The sequence below is a fragment of the Macaca nemestrina genome, chromosome 4 (assembly GCF_043159975.1).
Source record: "Macaca nemestrina isolate mMacNem1 chromosome 4, mMacNem.hap1, whole genome shotgun sequence".
NCBI classification, from domain to species: domain Eukaryota; kingdom Metazoa; phylum Chordata; class Mammalia; order Primates; family Cercopithecidae; genus Macaca; species Macaca nemestrina.
This window is the reverse complement of record NC_092128.1, coordinates 71,688,169-71,711,085: the sequence shown is the minus strand read 5'-3', so window position 1 is coordinate 71,711,085 and position 22,917 is coordinate 71,688,169. Positions and strand designations below refer to the sequence as shown.

At 38.2% G+C, this 22,917-nt stretch overlaps 1 protein-coding gene across 4 annotated transcripts; it reads left to right on the top strand.

Moving 5' to 3' along the window:
• The first annotated feature begins 595 nt into the window (after window positions 1-595).
• Window positions 596-22,277, top strand: CYP51A1 (cytochrome P450 family 51 subfamily A member 1). 4 transcript variants are annotated; one of them, XM_011730800.3, is made up of 10 exons: window positions 596-637; window positions 3,977-4,075; window positions 6,817-6,993; window positions 8,234-8,360; window positions 9,437-9,611; window positions 12,012-12,131; window positions 12,548-12,743; window positions 17,115-17,210; window positions 18,520-18,688; window positions 21,906-22,277. In XM_011730800.3, the coding sequence occupies exons 1-10, from the start codon at window positions 614-616 to the stop codon at window positions 22,082-22,084; spliced, it is 1,362 nt and encodes a 453-aa protein (XP_011729102.1). In that variant the 5' UTR covers window positions 596-613; the 3' UTR covers window positions 22,085-22,277. The 4 variants fall into 4 exon arrangements, with proteins under 4 accessions (XP_011729102.1, XP_011729104.1, XP_011729103.1 ...); XM_011730802.3 differs by lacking the exon at window positions 596-637 and adding an exon at window positions 875-894; XM_011730801.3 differs by lacking the exon at window positions 596-637 and adding an exon at window positions 1,194-1,303.
• The last annotated feature ends 640 nt before the right edge of the window (window positions 22,278-22,917 follow it).

Genomic DNA, 22,917 nt, shown 5'->3' with positions numbered 1-22,917 from the left:
AGTTACGTGCTGCAGGAAGCGTACTTGCAGAAGCAAGAACAAAGGCAGTTACTGTTTTACATTTGTTACACCTTACATCCTTGGGAATACCTGCTTTTGTAACACTTACCAGTTTTGTGACTTTACAGCAGCGCTAGGGAGGGAAGCAAGAACTCGCTGTGCCTCAAGGAATGTGAAACCGTGGAACACAGATAAGACTCTCCGTGCATAGAGGAGAAATAAGCAGTTAATGTTCTCTCTTAACCCAGGCTTCGGGGGGGGCGGAGGGTGATATATTACATTCTACCTCAAGGGAAAGGATATACTTCTTGATTAATATACTTACACACTTCATTAATTTCCCTTTCACTGGCTATTCCTAATCATTCCCCCAGGGCCTTGCAGTTTTGTCTCATTCGCTGCTCTATACCGTAGCTGAGCACAAAACCTAGTTCTTAACATTGATTAAATAAATCTGGTCAGGTGCTCCCATGGGTGATCTGGAAGGAGTTAAATTTGGTAGTCATGGGAGACGCTTCTGTGAAGCCATAGGAGCGAAGGTTGTGACGGCAAGACAGAACTCAGCTTCAGAATCTTTCTGGCCGCTAAACCTTCAAAGTGCCGTCCTTGGGGAATGCTGCCTCAAATGGCTCGCGAGGTCCTACAACATCTACATTTATTTTGGAAAATCTGTTTCCGTAAAACTCAGCATACTTAATCACCAACTTTTGTTAACTTTATGGTGGCATATTAATACCTGTCAGGTTGATTTTAGTAGGAGTGGGACGGGGCTGACCTCACCGTCCCACCCTTCGGTATAAGGCCAGCGTCTTCACGATCTCGCTTTTCACAACCCCAGTCCCTGAGGGCTTATTTGGAGCTGTCGGAGTCCCCAGGACGTGGCCCCGGAGCAGGGTGAGGTGCCACCGTTAAAGGTGTCACAGTTCCCGGCGCCCGGACAGGGGGCGGTGCTCACGCCCCAGGCCCCGCTGACGCGATGTAGGCCGAGATCACCTCAGGCGCTCGCGGTGCAATCACAGAGCGCGCCGTATCCGGTCGAACTCGCCCTGAGATCCCTCCGCTAAGTGCCTTCAACAACGTGCCCTGGTACCCCGCACCCGGGCATACAAAAGTGGGTCGCCCGCGATTCTCAGGGATTGATCGCCTCTTCAGCTAAGTTCTCTTCCGTTCCCGTACCACTGTGCCACAGGCGCAGCCCGCTTCCTCAGGTCCCCTATCCCGCGCAAGAAGACCACGGCTTCGCAGAGTGTTATTTAAGGGGCGTGGCCAGCGGAACATCCCGCCCCATTCTGTGACGCACAAGGTGGCGCGCGTGGGACCCGAGGGGTGGGGCTGGGTTTAGTAGGAAACCTGGGGGCCGGGGCCGCCTGTGGACGACCATCTGCCAGCTTCTCTCGCTCCGTCGACTAGGAGGAGCGGTGGCGACCTCGGCCTTCAGTGTCTTCGGCAGAGTGAAATGGCGGCGGCGGCCGGGATGATGTTGCTGGGCTTGCTGCAGGCGGGTGGGTCGGTGCTGGGCCAGGCGATGGAGAAGGTGACAGGCGGCAACCTCCTGTCCATGCTGCTGATCGCCTGCGCCTTCACCCTCAGTTTAGTCTACCTGTTCCGTCTCGCCGCCGGCCACCTGGTCCAGCTGCCCGCAGGGGCGGTACGTACATTCTTTAGGGTCCGAGTGGGGCGCGTGCCGCAGCTGAGGCGGCCGAAGGGCTGGCGTGGGCGGCTCCGTGGCCCCGACCGGCTCAGTGGCCCCGACCGGCTCAGTGCTCTGGCTGGAAGGCAACTGGGGGCGACTGCAGCCATGCTTGGCGTGGCTGTGGTGGCAGGCGCGCTGGGGGCTGGAGTAGTGGCTGCGGCGGCGGCACTGCCGCTGGTGGCGCTGGCTGTAGCGCCCGCCGTTACCTTGTGATGGGAGGCGTTGCTGGCCTCCCCGGCTGTGTATCTGATCCTGGACGGGGTCGTGGTTGCGGCATTTGTGGTTGTAGCGGTGGCTGTACTGACCACGGCAGTGGTGCTCCTAGTGGCGGTGGCTGGATTGGCGGCTGTGGGTTTGAACGACCCTCTGGTCGTTGGGGCCCTTGGTGGGGGTCCTGATGGCGATGCTGTTGGCAGCTGGCCCGTCATCCTGGAGGCTGCCCTGTGTGGTTCAGGGTTTTGTGGGCTGTAGTAGTGCCCCTAATGGCGGTTTATACCCATATTAAGGAGGATGTGTAGAGTGTGATAGTGGGAATGACTGGAGTATGGTAAGGGCCTTCCTCCAATGCTAATAATACAAGTTTCTCGGCCGGACGCGGTGGCTCATGCCTGTAATCCCAGCACTTTGGGAGGCTGAGGCGGGTGGATCACCTGAGGTCAGGAGTTCCAGACGAGCCTGGCCAATATGGTGAAACCCTATCTCTACTAAAATACAAAAAAAAAAACAAAAATTAGCTGGATGTGGTGGCGCACTCCTGTGGTCCCAGCTACTTGGGAAGCTGAGGCCCGAGAATCGCCTGAACCCAGGAGGCGGAGGTTGCAGTAAGCCGAGATCGCGCCACTGGACTCCAGCATTGGCGATAGCGTGACTCCATCTCAGAAAAAAAAAAAAAAATCATTTTCTCCAATTTAACAGCTTTATTAACCTAGCTTTCAACCTCCTAAATGTTATTTGATGGATGCACCCTTTACAGTCAGCAATAAGTAGTAGCTTTTGAAAACTATCCTTTTACTGACAATGCAATGTACAAACTTTTGACCAAGTAGCTTTTAAAATAATTTTTGTTTGAACCATACCAGGTATAAGACAGAGTTATTTATTTATTTATTTATTTATTTCCTACACATGGGATTTTTAAGGAAGTGATATTTGTCTCTGGGAAGACAAAGTTACTTTTACTGTTCAAAGATAGTTCTATTAGCTGAGGAGTGCTGTGAGGTTGTGGGGCTCCTTTCTATTTGAGACCACCAGAGAATTGAGGAGTATTACCCTTTTTCATTATTGTAAGTTTGATTTTCAGGATGCTTAATGTTGTAATCTGCAGGTCTCATTTTGTGGCATCTAAAGAACCTTTTATGAAGAATGCTAGAGTTCTTGCTAGAGCTGATCTACTCTCTAAAATCAGTGGCTCTAGTTCACTTGCAGTGAGAGAAGCATGAGATGGATTGTTTACTGAGAAATAAATGTAGCTTCTTAAACATTTCCCTTCTTTCTATACCACAAGTTACTGTTTGTTTTTTTGATACCTTCTTTAAGCGAGTGTCTCGGACTAAAATTGTGAGTAGTAGAAGAAGTAAGTAGTGAAGAAACAATATAGTGGGCCCTCCGGGGACACGAATTCCACATTTGGGAATTCAACCAAATGTAGATCTAAAATACTTGGGGGAAAACCCCAATACAAAATAACACAACAATAAAAAATAATACAAATAAAAAAAACACAGTTTAACAACTATTTACATAGCCATTACATTGTATTGGGTATTGTAAATAATATAGAAATGGTTTAAGGTATATGAGAGGATGTGCATAGGTTATACGCAAATACCTTGCCATTTTATATAAGGGACTTGAGGATCCCTGGATACAAATCTATGAGGGGGTCCTGGAACCAGTTCCCCACAAATGGCAAAGGACAACTGTAGTTTGACCTTTTTGGTTTTTTGCTATTAATGGTTAGAAAAGTTGCCTGGAGACACCAATAATAAATGGCCACTTTCTGGACAGTGTCCATCATTTAAAGTTACAGTGCCTTAGTGTTTATCTAGTTGTTTATTTTACACCTTGTTTTGAGTTTCTGTTCTTTTCTACAATAGCTACTCTCTTAAGGTATTTGTGATTTGGCTGTTCTCAAGTTACTTCTGATGCTTCCTTTTTTTTTTTTTGGTAACTTTTTTTTAAGTCTTAATAGCTATTTTGTTTAATAGTTTGGTCATGAAATGAAACTGGATTTCTCTCTTGAAATGAAGCGAGAACTGAATTTATTATGTTTTTCTCTTGTAGAAAAGTCCTCCATACATTTTCTCCCCGATTCCATTCCTTGGGCATGCCATAGCCTTTGGGAAAAGTCCAGTTGAATTTCTAGAAAATGCATATGAGAAGGTAAGTCTTCCAAATAATTAGAGGGGGAAAAAAACAAAAAACAAAAAACGAGAGAAGTGCTTTTTAAACTTTTTTTTTAAAAAGTGGCAGAACATTTAAAAATATTGTAATTGTATATGTATCTTCAGTATGGGAAACAAAATGGAAACTGCTCTGGTTTAAGAGATGGTATCTTACAGATACCTATCCTTTTAGCTTTTCCCATGTCCTGGGGTCATCTTTGAGACACCACTGAGGAACCCTGTAGTTCTGGCAACTATGGTTTAAAAGCCACTGTTCTGAGTTTTCTATTCACTTATTGTTGTTAAAATTGATATTAATTAACCCTCATTTTTCTTTACCATGCATCTGTGGGATTTTCTAACCTGCTCTATACATCTTCTGTGATTTCACTGTCCACTTGGATGACTCACATGACAGCATAGCTACTCAATTCTTTGCCCGTCTTCTCTCTAATGAGCTTTCCTGTGCCAGTTAAGCCATTTACTTCACAGTTTCACTTTGGACTTCTCACTCTTAACTCTTTCACCTTCACAGTATTAATGTAGATATCCTATTCTTAGACCATACCTTCTCCTGGTTTGCTTGTGCAACTCCTTAAATTATAACTATTCTTTGACCTCGTTGAATCTTGCATTCCATTTACTTTCTCCTGATCCATCAGCCTTCATTCTTCACTTTCCTTTTTCCACTTTGGGTCCATGGCATGTCGTTTCCATTACACTCTTGCCAATACTGTACTTTACATTTCCTAAACCCTGCATCTTTTCATTGTGTTCAGCTGGCGGAAGTCACCCTCGGAGGCAGCCAGTTATTGTCTCCCTCAGCACCAGCTCAGTTTCTTCTTGATTTTATGATTGCTTACCTTAATGATATTTGAACACTGCTCCACAGTCCTATTATGTTCTTGTGATTGGGCCTACTTTTCTGCTCATTACAATGACTAATTCAAACCTTCACTTTTCTAAACTTCTGAATCTTTCTACCTCTCCATCAAAGCAGATGATTTTTTCTCCTGTTTAGGAGACAATGATTAAAAACATTGATTTAGGAGACAATGATTAAAAACCATTTAAAGGAAACTTCCTCATTTTCTCAGTTTCAGATATGCAAATCTATTTGTATTTATATAGTAATCCTATTCTCTTTTCTTCCTATCACAGTAATAATTATAAAACACTTACTTTATGCCAGTACTTAGTGCTTTACAAAGATCATCTCACTGAAGCTGCACAGAAACCCTTTCAGGTATATTTGTTTTATAGATGACAAAACTGAGAAGCAGAGAGGATATATAATTTCTTCTTGGATTCACTGCTAAACAGTGGCCAGCCAGGATTTACACATGTTCTGATTTCTGAGCCTATACTTTTATTAACGATAACAATAATGGAAAACAAGTCATTAAGGTGCTAAGTAAGCCAAGGTACTCTTCTCTGCCCTGTATATAAAATTTGTATATAATTTTATATACAAATATATACAAGTATATAAAATTTGGCAGCAGCTCTGTGAAGAACTGCTATTATTATTATTACCATTGTATAGGTGAGAGAAACTAAACACAGAGATAGTAAGTTATCTGACTATAGGACCAAAGTCATACAGCAAATAGGTGGAGGAGCTGGGATTTGAACACAGACAGTCTGGTTCACTGTGTTCTACCACTTTGATTTTATTACAACTATATTTTGCCTCTTGTTGGAGGCTGAACTCTCCATCCCTCTTTTGTCTCAGGAACTTTTTACTTTTATTTGTTTTCTCAGTGTATTGTTGAATTCTCTTTCAACGGCATCTTTCCTTTTTCTCTGAAAAATTCTTGTCACCCATTTAAAAACTTCCTTAAAGTGGCTTGTGAGGCTCTGTAAGGTCTAACGCTGCCTCGTGCTCAACTCTCATCTTCTCCTTTCTCTTTCCCTTACCTTTAGGGCCTTTGTGTATGTTTAGCTACCAAACTAACTCCTCATTCTTCTGGTCTGAACCCAGTTGTCTTTTCCTCTGTTAGGTCTCCCTTTTTTATATTCTCTCATCACAGAGTTGCTTTCCTTTCTGAATACTTGTCACATTTGCAGTTTTACATTGATTAATTTGTATTTTTTCCAATAGACTAAGCTTGGTGAGTTGGGGACAGTATTTTTGTTCATGGTTATACCCCCAGAGTCTAGTCTTCAATAATAATCAGAAAACTGCAAGGGGAAGCTTTTAACATCTAACCAAATTAATATAAAATAAAAAATGAAGTCATTTAATATAGGTGAGATAGTGCTAAAATAGATAAATAAACTTTTAGTTCTTCACATAGCAGGTACTATAGAAAAGGTCAAAATCTTTGATTAGTCTTGTAAAATTTGTTTTTAAACAAAGGGGGAAGAAAAGTCTATATTTTCAGAGGTGTTCATCACAGAATTAGCTGTAATAACTAAAGAAAACCCTGATGTCCTATAATTAAAGAGTAGTCAGTAAATTAACATTGTGATATTTATATAGACAATAGAAAATATTGTCAATATAAACTGAAAAAAGCATAATTAACAGTTATATTTGTACTACATTTGCAACTAAATGAACATAATTATAAATTTGGACAAAGGAAGGAGGAGTATGGCAAGATGAAAAGAATTGCTTTAAGGTTTATATATGGTTTTATTTTTTCAATAATGCATTCTTTTGTGATTTTAAAGTTATTGTCTTAGTGTTGCATGTTTTTTGTAACATCACCATGTGTACTTTTCTCTTTTTAGTATGGACCTGTGTTTAGTTTTACCATGGTAGGCAAGACATTTACTTACCTTCTGGGGAGTGATGCTGCTGCACTGCTTTTTAATAGTAAAAATGAAGACCTGAATGCAGAAGATGTCTACAGTCGCCTGACAACACCTGTGTTTGGGAAGGGAGTTGCATACGATGTGCCTAATCCAGTAGGTGACACTGTTATACCATGAACAAAGGCATATCTATACTTCAGTAGTTATAGCTAATAGTGAGACATTATACATTTAAAATGTAGAAACAGCCAGGCATGGTGGCTTATGCCTGTAATCCCAGCACTTTGGGAGGCCGAGGTGGGTGGATCACTTGAGGTCAGGAGTTCGAGACCAGCCTGGTCAACATGGCGAAACCCCGTCTCTACTAAAAATATAAAAATTAGCTGGAGCTGGTGGTGCACACCAGTAATCCCAGCTACTTGGGAGGCTGAGGCATGAGAATCGCTTGAACTCGGGAGGTGGAGGTTGCAGTGAGCTGAGATCACACCACTGCACTTTAGCCTTGGCAACAGAGTGAGACTCTATCTCAAAAACAAAAAACCACACCTACCCACCCACCCACCCCCCCCCACACACACACACACCCATCCACCCACAAAGAAACCAACCAAACAAAAATATAATACAATGTAGAACCGGTTTATTCACTTGGTTCAAAAGTCTGAAGAATCGTGAGAAGAAGGGCCATGGATAACTGATAAGTAATGGGTATTTTGTTTTATAGTTGCTGTCATGGCTAAACAATATTAAAGGGCTTCCTGTATAAATAATGGAATCAGTGATAACTTAGCATATTGGGATTTAATATGAAAGGGTTATAAGACAATCCTGTTATTTCATCGAAAGGACTTCCTACCTACCCATTCCTGCCTGAAATTCTAACATAAGAACTGTTTAGAGATTGCTGACTTTAGAAGTCCTCTTTTAATGCAACTACTTCAGGTGTGGGGTACATTGATGTGTATGTGTTACCCTCAAAAGCCAAATATGAAATTGTTTTAAGTTGATAATAGAACACAAATCAGACAATTGGCCCCAAAGCTTGGTATGGGCTCTGGCTGTGAATGTAACACACATTAGCCAGTATCCTACTATAGCAGTTAAGAGTTAACATTAAATCTTGTTTGTAGTGATGGGGAATGAGGGAATGAATGGTTCTCCTTAAGGCCAAAAAAGAGGGCCCTGCAAAATCCCTCTGCTCAGATATTCATTTAGACTCCATTCATTTAGAGTCATATATATTTATTCTTTTAGACTCTTAAAATGTAAATGCCCAAAGGGTTAAAACCACTAGTTGTGTTAGTGTTACATAGGTATAATAATCTAAATGGATTTCATGATAAAACAAAAATGTGTTTTAGTGCTGTATCCCCTTTTTGAATTTTTTTTGAAGGTTTTCTTGGAGCAGAAGAAAATGTTAAAAAGTGGCCTTAACATTGCCCACTTTAAACAGCATGTTTCTATAATTGAAAAAGAAACAAAGGAATACTTTCAGAGTTGGGGAGAAAGTGGAGAAAAAAGTAAGCAAAATGTTTTTTGTTTATCTTCACATTTCTACTTCTCTGTGAATAGAAAAGTAGAGTATATATGTGTGTAGTATATAAAAAGCAAATTACAGTGTATGTAAAACTACCTTGGATTTATGGGAGGGATATGTAATGATTACCATGAAGTTGTAACTGAGAATCCAGCTTTTATACTGGGCTGCAGTTAAGTATTGCCTTCAGAGGCAATTGCTGTGCCCATAGTAGGAAGCAACATCTGCCCACAGGGCGGCAGGACCCAGGGCAGCAGGTCACTACATTCTGGGTCTGGCCTTCGGCCTCTATAAGAGGTCCAGAATCTTTGTTTTTGGTGTACTTAAGTTGATATGATATATTTTCTAATCATATAAGAAACTGATGTATAAATTAGAATGCCAATGTAATAATGCATGTGAGACTTATAATTACAGCACCAAGAAATCCAGAATATTTACTGATATTCTCTTTATTGACAAATATAATTGGAAAGCCAAATGATCATTGGAAGTTCATTTAGTGAATGTGGAATTAACAGGAAATTAATTGGATAATTTTTGTGAGTTGAGTGTCATCAAATTATGCTTGCTTGGTGCGTTTGTCTCCAGTGTTGGGATATACTAATTGGTGATTATAGTTTTCTTTTGTATATGGCTAGTAATTCCATTTTAGTTCTGATCTTCCTACTTTTAACCTGGGAAATAATCTGATCTTTGGCTGCTGTTCCTTGGGAAGTACCTTATTATTGTCATATGCACTATAAATAACATTTTTCTGCTTTTGTTATTGTGACCTGAAAATCAAATAACCACATTTATTCTTTTTATGATGAAGTGCTCATGAGTGAGGTTTTGAGATGTGTTTCTGGGATCTGTTTTGCCTGTTCAGAGGGACAGGGTACTTCCTATTGTTTGGTTTATTGCCCCTCTTTATTGTTGTACATAGTCACATGTCTGTCTACAGACTTTTTTTGATGATATCAATAGGATCTTGTTTGTTATTGAGCTCTGTTTTTATTCTCAATTTTCTTTCACTTTTTGGAAATAGTAATGACAATAATCTTTTTTTCCCCCTAGATGTGTTTGAAGCTCTTTCTGAGCTCATAATTTTAACAGCTAGCCATTGTTTGCATGGAAAGGAAATCAGAAGTCAACTCAATGAAAAGGTGGCACAGCTGTATGCAGATTTGGATGGAGGTTTCAGCCATGCAGCCTGGCTGTTACCAGGTTGGCTGCCTTTGCCTAGTTTCAGGTATGGATAAGGAAGATACTACACTTGGTTATTTAACTTTGTATAATTATTGTAGTGTTGGTATGCTTTGCCTTAACAAAGATAAAAATTAAACAAGAAAAACATACAAAATGGGTAAGATTATGAACCCCCTTTCTTCTATAAGAATTCAAGACAAGTTTTCTTTATATAGTGAGCTCATGTAAAGTAAGTTTCAGTTTATTACAAAGGTGACTTACTGTCTGTCTAGTCTAATATTTTATTTATGTTTTTGTTTTTGAGATGGGGTCTTGCTCTGTTGCCCTGGCTGTAGTGCAGTGGTGTGATCTCGGCTCACTGCAGTCTCTGCCTCCTGTGTTCAAGCAATTCTCCTGCCTCATCCTCCTGAGGAGCTGGGACTACAGGCATGTGCCACCATGCCCAACTGATTTTTGTATTTTTAGTAGAGACAGGGTTTCATCATGTTGGCTAGGCTGGTTTCGAACTCCTGACCTCAGGTGATCCATCTGCCTCAGCCTCCCGAAGTGTTGGGATTACAGGCATGAGCCTCTGAGCCCAGCCTAGTTTAAAACCTGCTTACCTCACATATTCCTTATCCTCAGGAAAGTCTCTGAACTATACTTAAAAGTGATACAGCCCTTCTCTAAGCACTTGTTTGACATCTTGGGTGGCTTTTTATTTTATTGTGAAGTTTCTTTGTTTTGAATATTTGTGCCTTTATTTAATTTTCTGTTTCTTAAGGACAGGGACTGCCTCTGATATAAAGAAATATTGCTTTTAGGATGTGATCTACAGTTTAGTGCTTAGTGTTTTGCGTATTAGTAGGCTTTCTATACTTTTGTTGATTCATTTGTGTTTAGGTGTTTAGGTGACAGATGGGAGGAGATAGATTGCTAGTCCCTTTTCCTTCTATTTCTGTCCCCTCTATCTAGTTATAGATTAGAAGAGGGGTGGGAGTAAAAGGAAGAGCCAGGAGAAATTCTCTAAAGTTCTCTGGAACTCATCATACCTTATATTTGCAAGTAGCTTTGCAGTTTCAAAATGTTTTAATATATATTATATTAGAACACCCAGCACAGCCCTGGGCCCATAGTGGGTTCTCCATAAATGTGCATTTCTTTTTTTTTTTTTTTTTGAGATGGAGTCTCACTCTGTCGTCCAGGCTGGAGTGAAGTGGTGCCATCTTGGCTCACTGCAAGCTCCGCCTCCTGGGTTCACGCCATTCTCCTGGCTCAGCTTCCCGAGTAGCTGGGACTACAGGCGCCTGCCACCACACTCGGCTAATTTTTTTGTATTATTAATAGAGATGGGGTTTCACTGTGTTGGCCAGGATGGTCTCGATCTCCTGACCTCGTGATCCGCCTGCCTCGGTCTCCCAAAGTGCTGGGATTACAGGCATGAGCCACAGTGCCTGGCCCATAAATGTGCATTTCTACCTGCCTGTTTCTACCTGCTGTGTCTCTTGGATGAAGTCAGAACTTGTTATGTTAAGCCCTTTACATTCTGGCCCAGTCTTTCTTTCTTTTACTCATACTGACTAATTTAACCAAGTTATTCCATTCACCTTCTTAAACAGGCCTATGTTTTCCTGGTTTGACTGTATTCATACAGTTAAGCTCTAACATCTTCTCTTCTGTACACATGGTCTCAGTCGATTCTCAATAACAGAATAGCAATCTTGTAAATGAAACAGTGTAGGAGTTTTTATTAGAAGGCTTGATTTAAGAGGGGGCTTGGGAGTCAGATTGCCTAGTTTTAAATTCAAGCTCCAATGTTTGCTTTCTGTGTGATCTTATGCAGCTAGCTATAACTTGAGGTTAATGTATGTACCTCACAGGAAGATAAAAGTGAGTAATTCATGTAAAATACTTAACATGGTACCTGCTACATAATGAACATATTATTTAAAGGTAAAATTTAGGAGTTGAAGTTTGTTTTCTGAATCTGCTAGTATTTTCACCCCCTACAAAAAACTGTTGTATTAGAAAGTGAAAAGTAGAATCAGATTCCATAGAAGAACCAGAGTGACTCTCCTACTTTAAGACTTGATTTGGTATTAAAATTGGAATTTTATGTTAATTTAAGAGTATTCTACTTTCTGTTGAACTGGAAAATACTCCTAAAGGAATTTCTTCCTTGTTTTAGGCCTTTAGTTTGAACATAGGTAATATGTTAAGAATCTGAGATATATATGTTAAATAAAGCACAGTTCTTGCCCTTAGGGACTATGGACATTTTTAACAATGTAAGATTTTCATGACTTCCAATATGTTCCTGGTTCTGATTTTTTTGTCAATTATTTTAGAGTCATTAAAGTTGGTTAAATAAGGTGCTTTATGCTAGATCCTGGTTTTCAAAATGAATTTGATCCTAGAAGGTTATTTCTTTATTAAAAAAATCATCTTGTTCTTTTAATTACAGACGCAGGGACAGAGCTCATCGGGAAATCAAGAATATTTTCTATAAGGCAATCCAGAAACGCAGACAGTCTCAAGAAAAAATTGATGACATTCTGCAAACTTTACTAGATGCTACATACAAGTAAGTGCTATTCAGATAACATATTAAGCTGAAGCAGGAAATTACACATTAAAACACAATTAAGTAATATTTCCAGTTAAAAAACAGTGTTGCTGGCAAAATAAGTTGGTAACTATGATCCTTGGACTTTTTAAATTGTTGAGACATAAACTATCGGCATCTGTATCTTACTGTAATCCCAGTAACTGGGTATGGTAAAAGTTTGCTAATGAACTGTAATGGAGTCTTTTGTAATCAAAATCGTTTTGTGCTGGTCTGTCTCTTCCCTAAGAGAAAAAAAACTCTGACTTGTGATAGTCAAATATAAGAGACTATTATACCTGAAAAATGTATTCATTATGTCACTTTATTTAAAGGTTGAGGCATGAAATGTATGTGCCAAAATGTTAAATTTGTGTGTTTGGTTCATTCCTTAGGGATGGGCGTCCTTTGACTGACGATGAAGTAGCAGGGATGCTTATTGGACTACTCTTGGCAGGGCAGCATACATCCTCAACTACTAGTGCTTGGATGGGCTTCTTTTTGGCCAAAGACAAAACACTTCAAGAAAAATGTTATTTAGAACAGAAAACAGTCTGTGGAGAGAATCTGCCTCCTTTAACTTATGACCAGGTTTGTTGGATTTTTCAGTTTCATTGCTGCCTTATGACTTTGAGTATCTGTGGCTAATTTTTAAAAGGGACAATTTGAGATTTTCTATGTATTATAGCTTAAACTGATCAGCGTCTCTATTTTTAGCAAATTCCCCATAACCTTACCTAAAATATCTTAATGTTATTGCTTCTTGCCATAACATGAGCAGAGACTTCTAAAAGTAGTAGTAGTAGTAGTAGTAATGAGGACTAGATATTTACAAACACTTTGTGCAGCTTGCTGGGGTGGAAAGGAAGAGAGGACAACTCACTGCACAACCTGACATTCCATCTTGGAAGCAAACCTTGTTGATATCATCTTCCTGTTATCTTTTGTGTTTTTGGTCGTATATTAATATAGTGTATTACACTGATTTTCAGGTGTTAATTGTATTCCTGGGATAAATCCTACTTTGTCATGGTGCATAGTTCTTTTTATATGTTACTGCATTCAATTTGCTGGTGTTTTGTTGAGGATTTTTGCATCCATATTCATAAGGGATATTGATCTCTAGTTTCACTGTGATGTCTTTGGCTAGTTTTGATATCAGGATCATACTGGTCTCATAGAATGAATTTGGAAGTATTCTTTTTTTCTTCTAATTTTTGGAAGAGTTTGTGGATGATTGGTGTTAATCCTTTTTTTTTTTTTTTTACATATTTGCTAAAATTCAACAGTGAAATCATCTAGATCTGTGCTTTTCTTTCTGGGAAGACTTTACTTACTAATTCAATTTATTTGTTACAGGTTTATTCAGATATTCCATTTCTTCTTATGTCAGTTTCAGTAGTTTATATCTCTAGGAATCTGTCCATTTCATCTAGGTTACCTAATTTGTTGGCATACAATTGTTCATAGTATTCTCATAATCCCTTTTATTTCTGTAAGCTCGGTATTGATATCTCAATACTCATTCTTGTTTTTAGTAACTTTTAAAATAACAGCTTAATTGATATATTTACATACCATAAATCCATCCATTTAAAATCTACACTTTGTGGTTTTTAGCATATTCAGAGTTGGGAAACCATCATCATAATTTAATTTTAGAACATTTACATCACTCCCAAAAGACAGCCAGTACCCATTAGCAGTCATGCTTCATTCTCCCTGACTCCTGCCCTTGGCAACCATTAATCTCTTTTTGCCTCTATGAGTTTGCCTATTCTGGATATTTCATATAAATGGGATCATACAATATGTAGTCTTTTGTGACTAGCTTGTTTCACTTAGCATGTTACCAGGGTTCATCCATGTTGTAGCATGTATCATTACTTCAGTCTTTGTTATTACCAATAATACTCCATTATATGGATATACCACATTTTGTTTATTCATCAGTTGATGGACATTTGGGTTGTTTCCACCTTTTAAATTATTATGAATAATGCTGCTCTAAACATTTTTTGTATACTGTATATTTGTATTTGTATACTGATTTTATGTGGACATGTGTTTTCAATTTTGTGGGGGTCATACCTAGGAGTAGAATTGCTGGGTCATAAGATAACTTTGAAGAACTGCCACACTGTTTTTAAAAGTGGCTGCACCACTTTCAAATCTCAATAAACAGTGTATGTTGGTCCTGACTTCACCCCCTCACCAAACTTGTTAACTTGATTTTTTTGTTATAGTAGGTGTGAAGTGGTACTTTTTTTTTTTTTTGAGACAGTCTTGGTGAGATGCCCAGGCTTCAGTGCAATGGCGCTATCTTGGCTCACTGCAACTTCAGCTTCCCGGGTTCAAGCTATTCTCCTGCCTCAGCCTCCCAAGTAGCTGGGTGCACACCACCACACCTGGCTAATTTTTGTATTTTTAGTAGAGATGAGGTTTCACCATATTGGCCAGGCTGGTCTCGAACTCCTGACCTCAAGTCATGCGCCTGCCTTGGCCTCCCAAAGTGCTGGGATTACAGGCGTGAACCACTGTGCCCAGTTGGTATTTTGTTTTGATTTTTCATTTTCCTGGTGACTAGTGATGTTGAATGTCTTATGATGTGCTCTTTGGCTTTGGTATATCTTCTTTGGGAGAAATGTCTGCTCACATCCTGTTCCCATTTTTAAAATGAGTTGTCTTTTTATTATTGAGTTGTAAGAGTTCATGTATTTTTTTTTTAATGTGCTTTTGGTGTCGGAGAAACCATTACCTAATCAAAGTGTATGAAGATTTATTTCTGTGTATTCTTCTTAGTGTTTTGTAGTTTCATATCTTACATTTAGGTCTTTGATCTGTTTTGAATTAATTTATGTATATGGTGTGAGGTTATCATTCTTTTGCGTGTGGTTATCCAGTTGTCCCACACTGTTTGTTGAAAAGATTATTTTTTCTGCGTTGAATTGTCTTTGTAAAAAAATCTATTATAGCCAGGCGCAGTGGCACATGCCTGTATTCTCAGCTACTGAGAAGCTGAGATGGGAAGGTCGCTTGAGCCCAGGACTTGGGGTCCAGCCTGGGCAACATAGTGAGACCCTGTCTGTAAAAAAAAAAAAAAAAAATGTTTTAAAAAGCCTCTTGACCATAAATTTAAGGCTTTATTTCTGGACTCAGTTATATCCCATTGATATGTTTAATCTGGTGCCATTACAGTAGTTTTGTAATAAGTTTTGAATTCGGGAGTGTGAGTCCTCTGACTTTGTCCTTTTCAAGGCTGTTTATCTACTCCTAGTCCCTTTAATTTCCATATGAATTTTGGGGTCAGTGTGTCAATTTCTGCAAAGAAGCTAACTGAGATTTTTGACAATGTTTGCATTGTATTGCTATATTAATTTGGGAGCATTGCTATCTTAACAATTTCAGTCTTTACATCTATGGACATGGGATGTCTTTCTATTATTTTAGTTCTTTAATTTCTTTCAACAGTGTTTTGCAGTTTTTGGTGTACAATGTTTAAACTTCTCTTATTAAATGTATTCTTAAATATTTTATTATTATTATTATTTTGATGTTATTCTTTCTTCTGCCAGTTCAAATCTGCTGTTGATTCCCTCGGGTGAATTTTTCATTTCAGTTCTCATACTTCTCAGTTCTTGAATTTCTATTTGGTTTTCTAAAAAAAAATTTGTTGATATTCTCTATTTTACTAGCGATAACTAGGCATATTTTGCTATAATTCTTTGAACCTATTTATAATAGCTGATTTAAATCATTATCTAGTAAGTCCAATGTCTGGGCTTCTTCATTGATAGTTTCTATTAAACTGCTTTCTTTTTCTATGCACTGGCCATACTTTCCTGTTTTGGTGTGTTTTTTGTAAGCTTTTGTTGAAAACTGTACATTTAAAATAATGTGGTAACTGTGGAAATCAGATGCCCTCCTCCCTGGGTTTATTGTTGCTGGCTTTTTGTTATTGTTACTGCTGCTGCTGTTTGTTTACTGCCTTTCTTGGATTAATTATGTCATTCTTTGTTTAGTGAAGTCTTTGAAATCTCTGCTTACTTACTTTAGTGGGCATCTGATATTTGGACAGAGATTTACTGAGGTGCTTTGAACAGCCAGTCTCCTAGCTTTTGCTGAAAGGCTCTGTGTGTGTGTGTGTTAGGGGATGTTATTAACACTCCAACAGGCAGTTACAAGTCTGCCTTCACTACCTGTGTATACAGGTCAGCCAGAGGTAAAAGATTACAGCCTCTTAGATCTTACCTGGGCATGTGCATGGTCTTATATATATGTGTGGCCTTCCAGATCCTCTTATGTTGGAACTTTTCAAAGTCTCCTGTGGACATCTTATTCTCCAGTTTTCCCTTTTAAACTTCTTGTTCTGTCTCTTAGCACCAATTGATATCACCATCTCTGGTGCCTTCAGTGTTAAACAATTTTTGCTAATTATTTTTGGAAAATTTGCTCTGGCTCCTCTAATACTTGTTAGGCTTCTGGCTTTCACAGCTGCTATAGTTGCCATGCTATTGGTTTCCGGGGCTACCATGGATTTGGGGAGAGGAGGATGAGAGAAATACAACTTCCACTACCACAAAGCTTACTCTTCTTACCAAGATTCAGATTTATTTTTCTTGAATTAACTCTCCTTACATTGTTGCAAGCCTTTGATTAATCTTCCAGAATTTTGAAAAAGTTGACATTGAGATTTTTGCTACCGTTTTCATTTTTTGGAGGAGTGAATTTTGTAGGTTCTTACTTCATTCTTCAGGGTGGATCACCTTTGTTTCTGTTACCTTGCCCTCCTTTTTCACCTTGGACAGTGGTAGAGTATGATAATCCCAGCCACCTTGAAGCAGTTACCTCTACTTTTAGCTGGAATGCAAGCTGTCTTGTACTAACCAAGACGTTAAACTAATTTTTTATACTGTTGAAGTATGTTATTTATAACAATCAGGAAATGCTTTCTCATTTTAGCTCAAGGATCTAAATTTACTTGATCGCTGTATAAAAGAAACATTAAGACTTAGACCTCCTATAATGATCATGATGAGAATGGCCAGAACTCCTCAGGTGAGTATCTTGGCTACATCTTCCCCTCTATACCCCCAGTTTTTATTTATCAAAAAGAGGAAATAGCTGGGTGTGGTGGTTCACACCTGTAATCTCAATACGTTGGGAGGCTGAGATGGGAGGATCACTTGAGGCCAGAATTTGAGACCAGCCTGGTTTGAGACCAACATAGTGAGACCGACTTCATCTCTACAAATTTTTTTCTAAAAATTAGCTGGCCAGAATTGCACACGCTTGTGGTCCCAGCTACTCAGGAGACTGATGTTGGTAGATTGCTTGAGCCTGGGAGGCTGAAACTGCAGTGATCCATGATCACACCACTGCACTGCTGCCTGGGCAACAGAGCAAGACCTTGTCTCAAAAAAAAAGGAAAAGAGGAAGTAGAGTAGCATAAAATAGATTTTTTTTTTTTAATTAAAAAAGTAGAATAATCATTTTTACCTGACTTCAGTTTCATATATTCTAAAAACATATTTTTAACATAATTGTAGATAGTATACATGCTAATCTTTTTTTTTTTTTTTTTAAAGATGGGATTTCTCTCGTTGCCGAGGCTGGAGTGCGATGGCGCAATCTCGGCTCACCACAACCTCTGCCTCCTGGGTTCAAGCGATTCTCCTGCCTCGCCTCCCGAGTAGCTGAGATTACAGGGACATGCCACCACACCTGGCTAATTTTTTGTATTTTCAGTAGAGACAGGATTTCTCCATGTTGGTCAGGCTGGTCTCAAACTCCTGACCTCAGGTGATCTACCCGCCTTGGCCTCCCAAAGTGCTGGGATTACAGGCGTGAGCCACCGCGCCCGGCCTACATGCTAATCTTTAATGCTAATCTAATCATGCTCTGCATTTTTCTTTAACAATTGGGGTTTTAAAAATGAAAGTACATATTTTTCTTGGTTTTAAAAATAACATTTTGTTGTAAAAAATTGTTAGTATGAAGTGTACAAATTGGATAGTGAAAGTCTCTCTGAAATTCAAACCCTACCTCCAAGGCATTATGGGTTTGATTTGTGTACTGTGTACTTCCAACCTAACGCTGGCTCACTGGAAATCATCTTGAGTTAAAATAATTTTTAGTTTGCCTATTATCTAGCCAGTTTTTAAATATATGTACAGATGGTTCTTGATTTATGGTGATTCAACTTACAATTTTTTGACTTTATGATGGATTTATCAGGATGTAAACCTATCATAAGTCAAGGAGCAGCTGAGTATCCATGTATGTTCATGCTTTATTACACAATTATCTGATTATTTGGCAGCACATTTTAAAATTCTCTAATGAAATGTGTGGCTTTTGTTTATAGACCGTGGCAGGGTATACCATTCCTCCAGGACATCAGGTGTGTGTTTCTCCCACTGTCAATCAAAGACTTAAAGACTCATGGGTAGAACGCCTGGACTTTAATCCTGATCGCTACTTACAGGATAACCCAGCATCAGGGGAAAAGTTTGCCTATGTGCCATTTGGAGCTGGTAAGATGATTATATTTTATATTGGAAATGTTTGTTCTGATAACATACTTGTCTCTGTCATAATATTCTATATGAATTGTGTTTACAAATTATCTCTCCCTTTCCTCATTAGGGACATTTTTGCAAACTTTTATAGGAGACGAATCTTTATAAGTTGGAGAAAAATATTTCCTTTGTACTAAATGGAATTGTTCAGTGAATCCTTATATAATGCTTCATTACTTCCTAACCTGTCTGGTTTTATTAGGTCTAATTTTTATAGTCCACCCTTGTTTTCCCTTACAATAGTATTTAAAGCTATTTGTGGATTTCTCTTTTAAAGAACCATTGGAGTCAGCACACCATTCAGGGAATTAATTTAAGTTAAATATAAGAGATTACTAGTATTTCACAAAAAAGCAAAGACAGTCTTTTAAAATTAAAGCTTTTCTGGATTTGCTCTCTGTGAATAGCCTTATGAGAAAATGGTCTTTGAATCTGGGCAGGTTGTGTGTAGGCTTGCAAATTTCATTTTCAATAAGATCCTAAAATAATTTAGGTATACCCTTGTTTCTCCAGTAATTTCTTTATCCATTGGTTCTCTGTACTGATTAAACTATGTTCTATGACTTGAGTCTTTCCAAAGGGATCATTTAAATGACAGATGACTTGTCATTGGTCATACTTTTTCCATGTATAAAGGAAAGTATAAAGTCCTTTGGGAACTTCATATCTTAACTTTATGTAATAAATTCAATACTGTGGTATATAACACAATATATAAAAGAATCATAGTTTTTTTGTTTGTTTGTTTGAGAGAGTCTTGCTTTGTCACCCAGGCTAGAGTGCAGTGGTGCAATCTCTCAGCTCACTACAACCTCCACCTCTGGGTTCAAGTAATTCTCGTGCCTTAGCCTCCTGAGTAGTTGGGATTACAGTTGTGTAACCACCATGCTCAGCTAATTTTTGTACTTTTAGTAGAGACTGGGTTTCGCCATGTTGGCCAGGCTGGTCTCGAATTCCTGGCCTGAAGCGATCTGCCCACCCCGGCCTCCCAAAGTGCTGGGATTACAGGCGTGAGCCACGCCACCTGGCCAAAGAATCAGATTGTTATACAGATGGGAAGAGCGTTAGTTCTGTAGCCCAATTTCTGCCCCAAAGATGAATCATTTCAAAACTAGTAATTATCTGGTTTCCACTTGAACTTTACTAGAAATGGGTTGTGGGTTATTCAGTTACCTTACATGATAGCTCATTCCATTTTTGGACAGCTGTCATTTTTAGAGCCTTATATTAAAGCTGAAATCTGTTTCCTTTTAACATCCCATTTATAGTTGGTCCTAACCATAGTCTCTGAACTTATATTTTATGGGAGATTTGAGTACAGATACAATGTCTCCTCAATCTTTTTTTCAATCTTTGTGTTAGTTTCCTAGGGCTTCTGTAACTAATTACCACAATATGGGTGGCTTAAAACAATAGAAATTTATTCTCTCACAGTTTTGGAGGCTGAAAGTGTGAAATCAAGGTATTGGCAGGACCATGCTCCTCCTCAAGGTTCTACAGGAGAATCCTTCCTTGCATCCTCCTAGCTTCTAGTGGCTCTTGGCAATCCTTGGCTTGTAACTACATCATTCCAATTACTACCCATCTTCAACAGGCTTTCTTCTTGTTCATGTCTCTGTATCTTCACATGGCATTCTTATAAGGACATCAGTCATTGGATCTAAGGCCTACCCTAAGTCAGGGTGATCTCATCTTAAATAATTACATATATAAAGATCCTATTTTCCAGTTAAGATCACATTCTAAAGTTCTGGATGGACTTGAATTTGTGGGGGGATATATGATCTCACATTAATCACATTACATGTCTCTAATTTCTTTACTCATTCTTTTACTTTGTAATTGTGCTGTTTATTTATGTTGGTGCATATAGTTCATTCATTTTCATAATATTACATTTTGTGAATCATCAGAATTTATCTACTCTTTTGTTGATTCAGTTTTAGGATACTTCTTGCTTGTTGTGATTAAATCCTTTGACTATTCTTCCTGTAAGCCCAAGCTTCTCTTTAGTTGTTATATTTGAAATATGGACCAACTTGTAAATGCTCATCTTAAATGTCACTCCTAGAAATAAGTACAGTTATGGGCCAAGCAAGCACTGTGCTAAGCACTCAGTATCAGTTTATGTTTTTTCTTTTGATGAAAAATCTTGCAATGAAATGCCCAAATCTTAAGTCAACATTCATTGAGTTTTGACAAATGAATAATCTTTAGTTAAGTCTAATTTATCAGTTTTTTAAATGGTTATTGCTTTCTGGCCCTGTCTTGAAATTTTTGCTTAGCCCATGTCAAGAAGATATTCTCCTGTTCTTCTCTACTAAACTTTATGCTGTTAGCATCATGGTTTGTGACCCTTCTTGAATTAATATTTGATTATGGTATGAAAAATTTCATTTTTCCCCCATGTAATATCTAGTTATTCCTGGACCTTATGTTGAAAAGACTTTTCTTTTCCTCATTGGCTTGGTGTCTTTATTGAGAATCAAATAACCATAAAAATACTCTGTTCTGGGCTCTGTGCTGTGTTCCATTTATCTATTTGTTGATCCTTACCTAGTACCACTCTTGTGTTTTACCTTTAGTCTTGAAGTCAGATTTGAAATCAGTTTTATGTCTTCCAACTCAGTTCTTTTTCCAAGATTGCTTTGGATATCCTAGGTCCTTTGTATTTGCATATACATTTTAGAATTAGCTTGTCAGTTTCTACATGGATGTGACTTTTTAGTATATGTATTATTTTGGGTTCATTAAATCTCATTTTCTTCCATAATCATTTATAATGACATTTGAGGTTTTGACTGGAAGGTTTTCATATTGACTTTTAACTAGGGCTTTCTTGGGACAGAAACAGAATATTCTACTATATTCCCAAACTAGATTACCATCTTATGATTCAAACTTTCCCATATATTTAACCCAGATATATGTTTTCAGTAAAAGTAATTGGAAAAGTTATGTGATTAGTCAAGTACTGTTTTCCTAAAATGTGATATTGAAAATCTCCTGGAATTTTTAATAATTCACAGTTTTATGTGAAAAGAATGTCATCTTTTTATTATACTATCTGTACATTTGCTATTCATCTAAAATGTAAATAAAAATATCACCTCAGAGTAAAAAGGATGAGAAAGAATTTAAACCAATTCTTGTAACTTTTTCTTTTTTTTAGGGCGTCATCGTTGTATTGGGGAAAATTTTGCCTATGTTCAAATTAAGACAATTTGGTCCACTATGCTTCGTTTATATGAATTTGATCTCATTGATGGATACTTTCCCACCGTGAATTATACAACTATGATTCACACCCCTGAAAACCCAGTTATTCGTTACAAACGAAGATCAAAATGAAAAGACTGCCAGGAGCTAATATATGTGATCGTCACTGTAAGCCACAAAGGCGTTCGAAGAGAATGAAGTGTACAAAACAACTCTTGTAGTGTACTGTTTTTTTGAGTGTGTAATTCTAAAAGCCAGTTTAACTTATGATTTAGTATTTTGTTAACTGAATGGTTCTATCAAATATAATAGCATTTGAAACATTTTCTAATAGTTATGTTACTTATACATGTGCTTTCAGGAAGTTCATTAGTAAAACAACTGTTCGGGGGGAATCTAGGTAATTGGCAGATTCTAAATAATATAATTTCCATGTAGTAATTTTAAGAGTACTCATAGCTCTTGCCAAATAAGTTCAGGGTATTCAAACCTTGGACTAGTCCTGCAAGGTATAAAGAATAAAAATCCCAGTGAGATACTTGGAAACCACAGGTTATTATTTATCTGGGCAATTATTGTGTGTGTGAGGATGGAAGAGGGAATAATCGAACATCTAAAGCCTTGAATAAGAGAATACTAACTGTTTTAGTATGATGGTATTCAGAAATGGAGATGTTATAGAAAAATAAATCCTTTGGAATTTTAACTAAAATCACTGCATATAGGAAATTAAGAGATCTAGGACCATATTTGATTAGATTTCTTAAAAATAATGTAATTATTAATGCTAAAGACTGCTCGTGTATCTTGATCTAATTACTAAATAATTACATGTTTACCTGATAAGTATGTATCTAGTTCTACAAGGTCACATTTATGTGGAAGTCCAAAGTCAAGTCCTTAGGGGATAATTTTGTTTTGGCTCACATGTTCCCTGCTTCCTCTTTTTTTTTTTTTTTTGAGAT

Coding starts and splice junctions, on each gene's coding strand:
- CYP51A1 (XM_011730799.3), top strand. CDS start 1,457: ATGGCGGCGGCGGCCGGGATGATGTTGCTGGGCTTGCTGCAGGCGGGT. Junction 4,076..6,816: donor TAGAAAATGCATATGAGAAG/GTAAGTCTTCCA, acceptor TTCTCTTTTTAG/TATGGACCTGTGTTTAGTTT. Junction 9,612..12,011: donor CTGCCTTTGCCTAGTTTCAG/GTATGGATAAGG, acceptor TTTTAATTACAG/ACGCAGGGACAGAGCTCATC.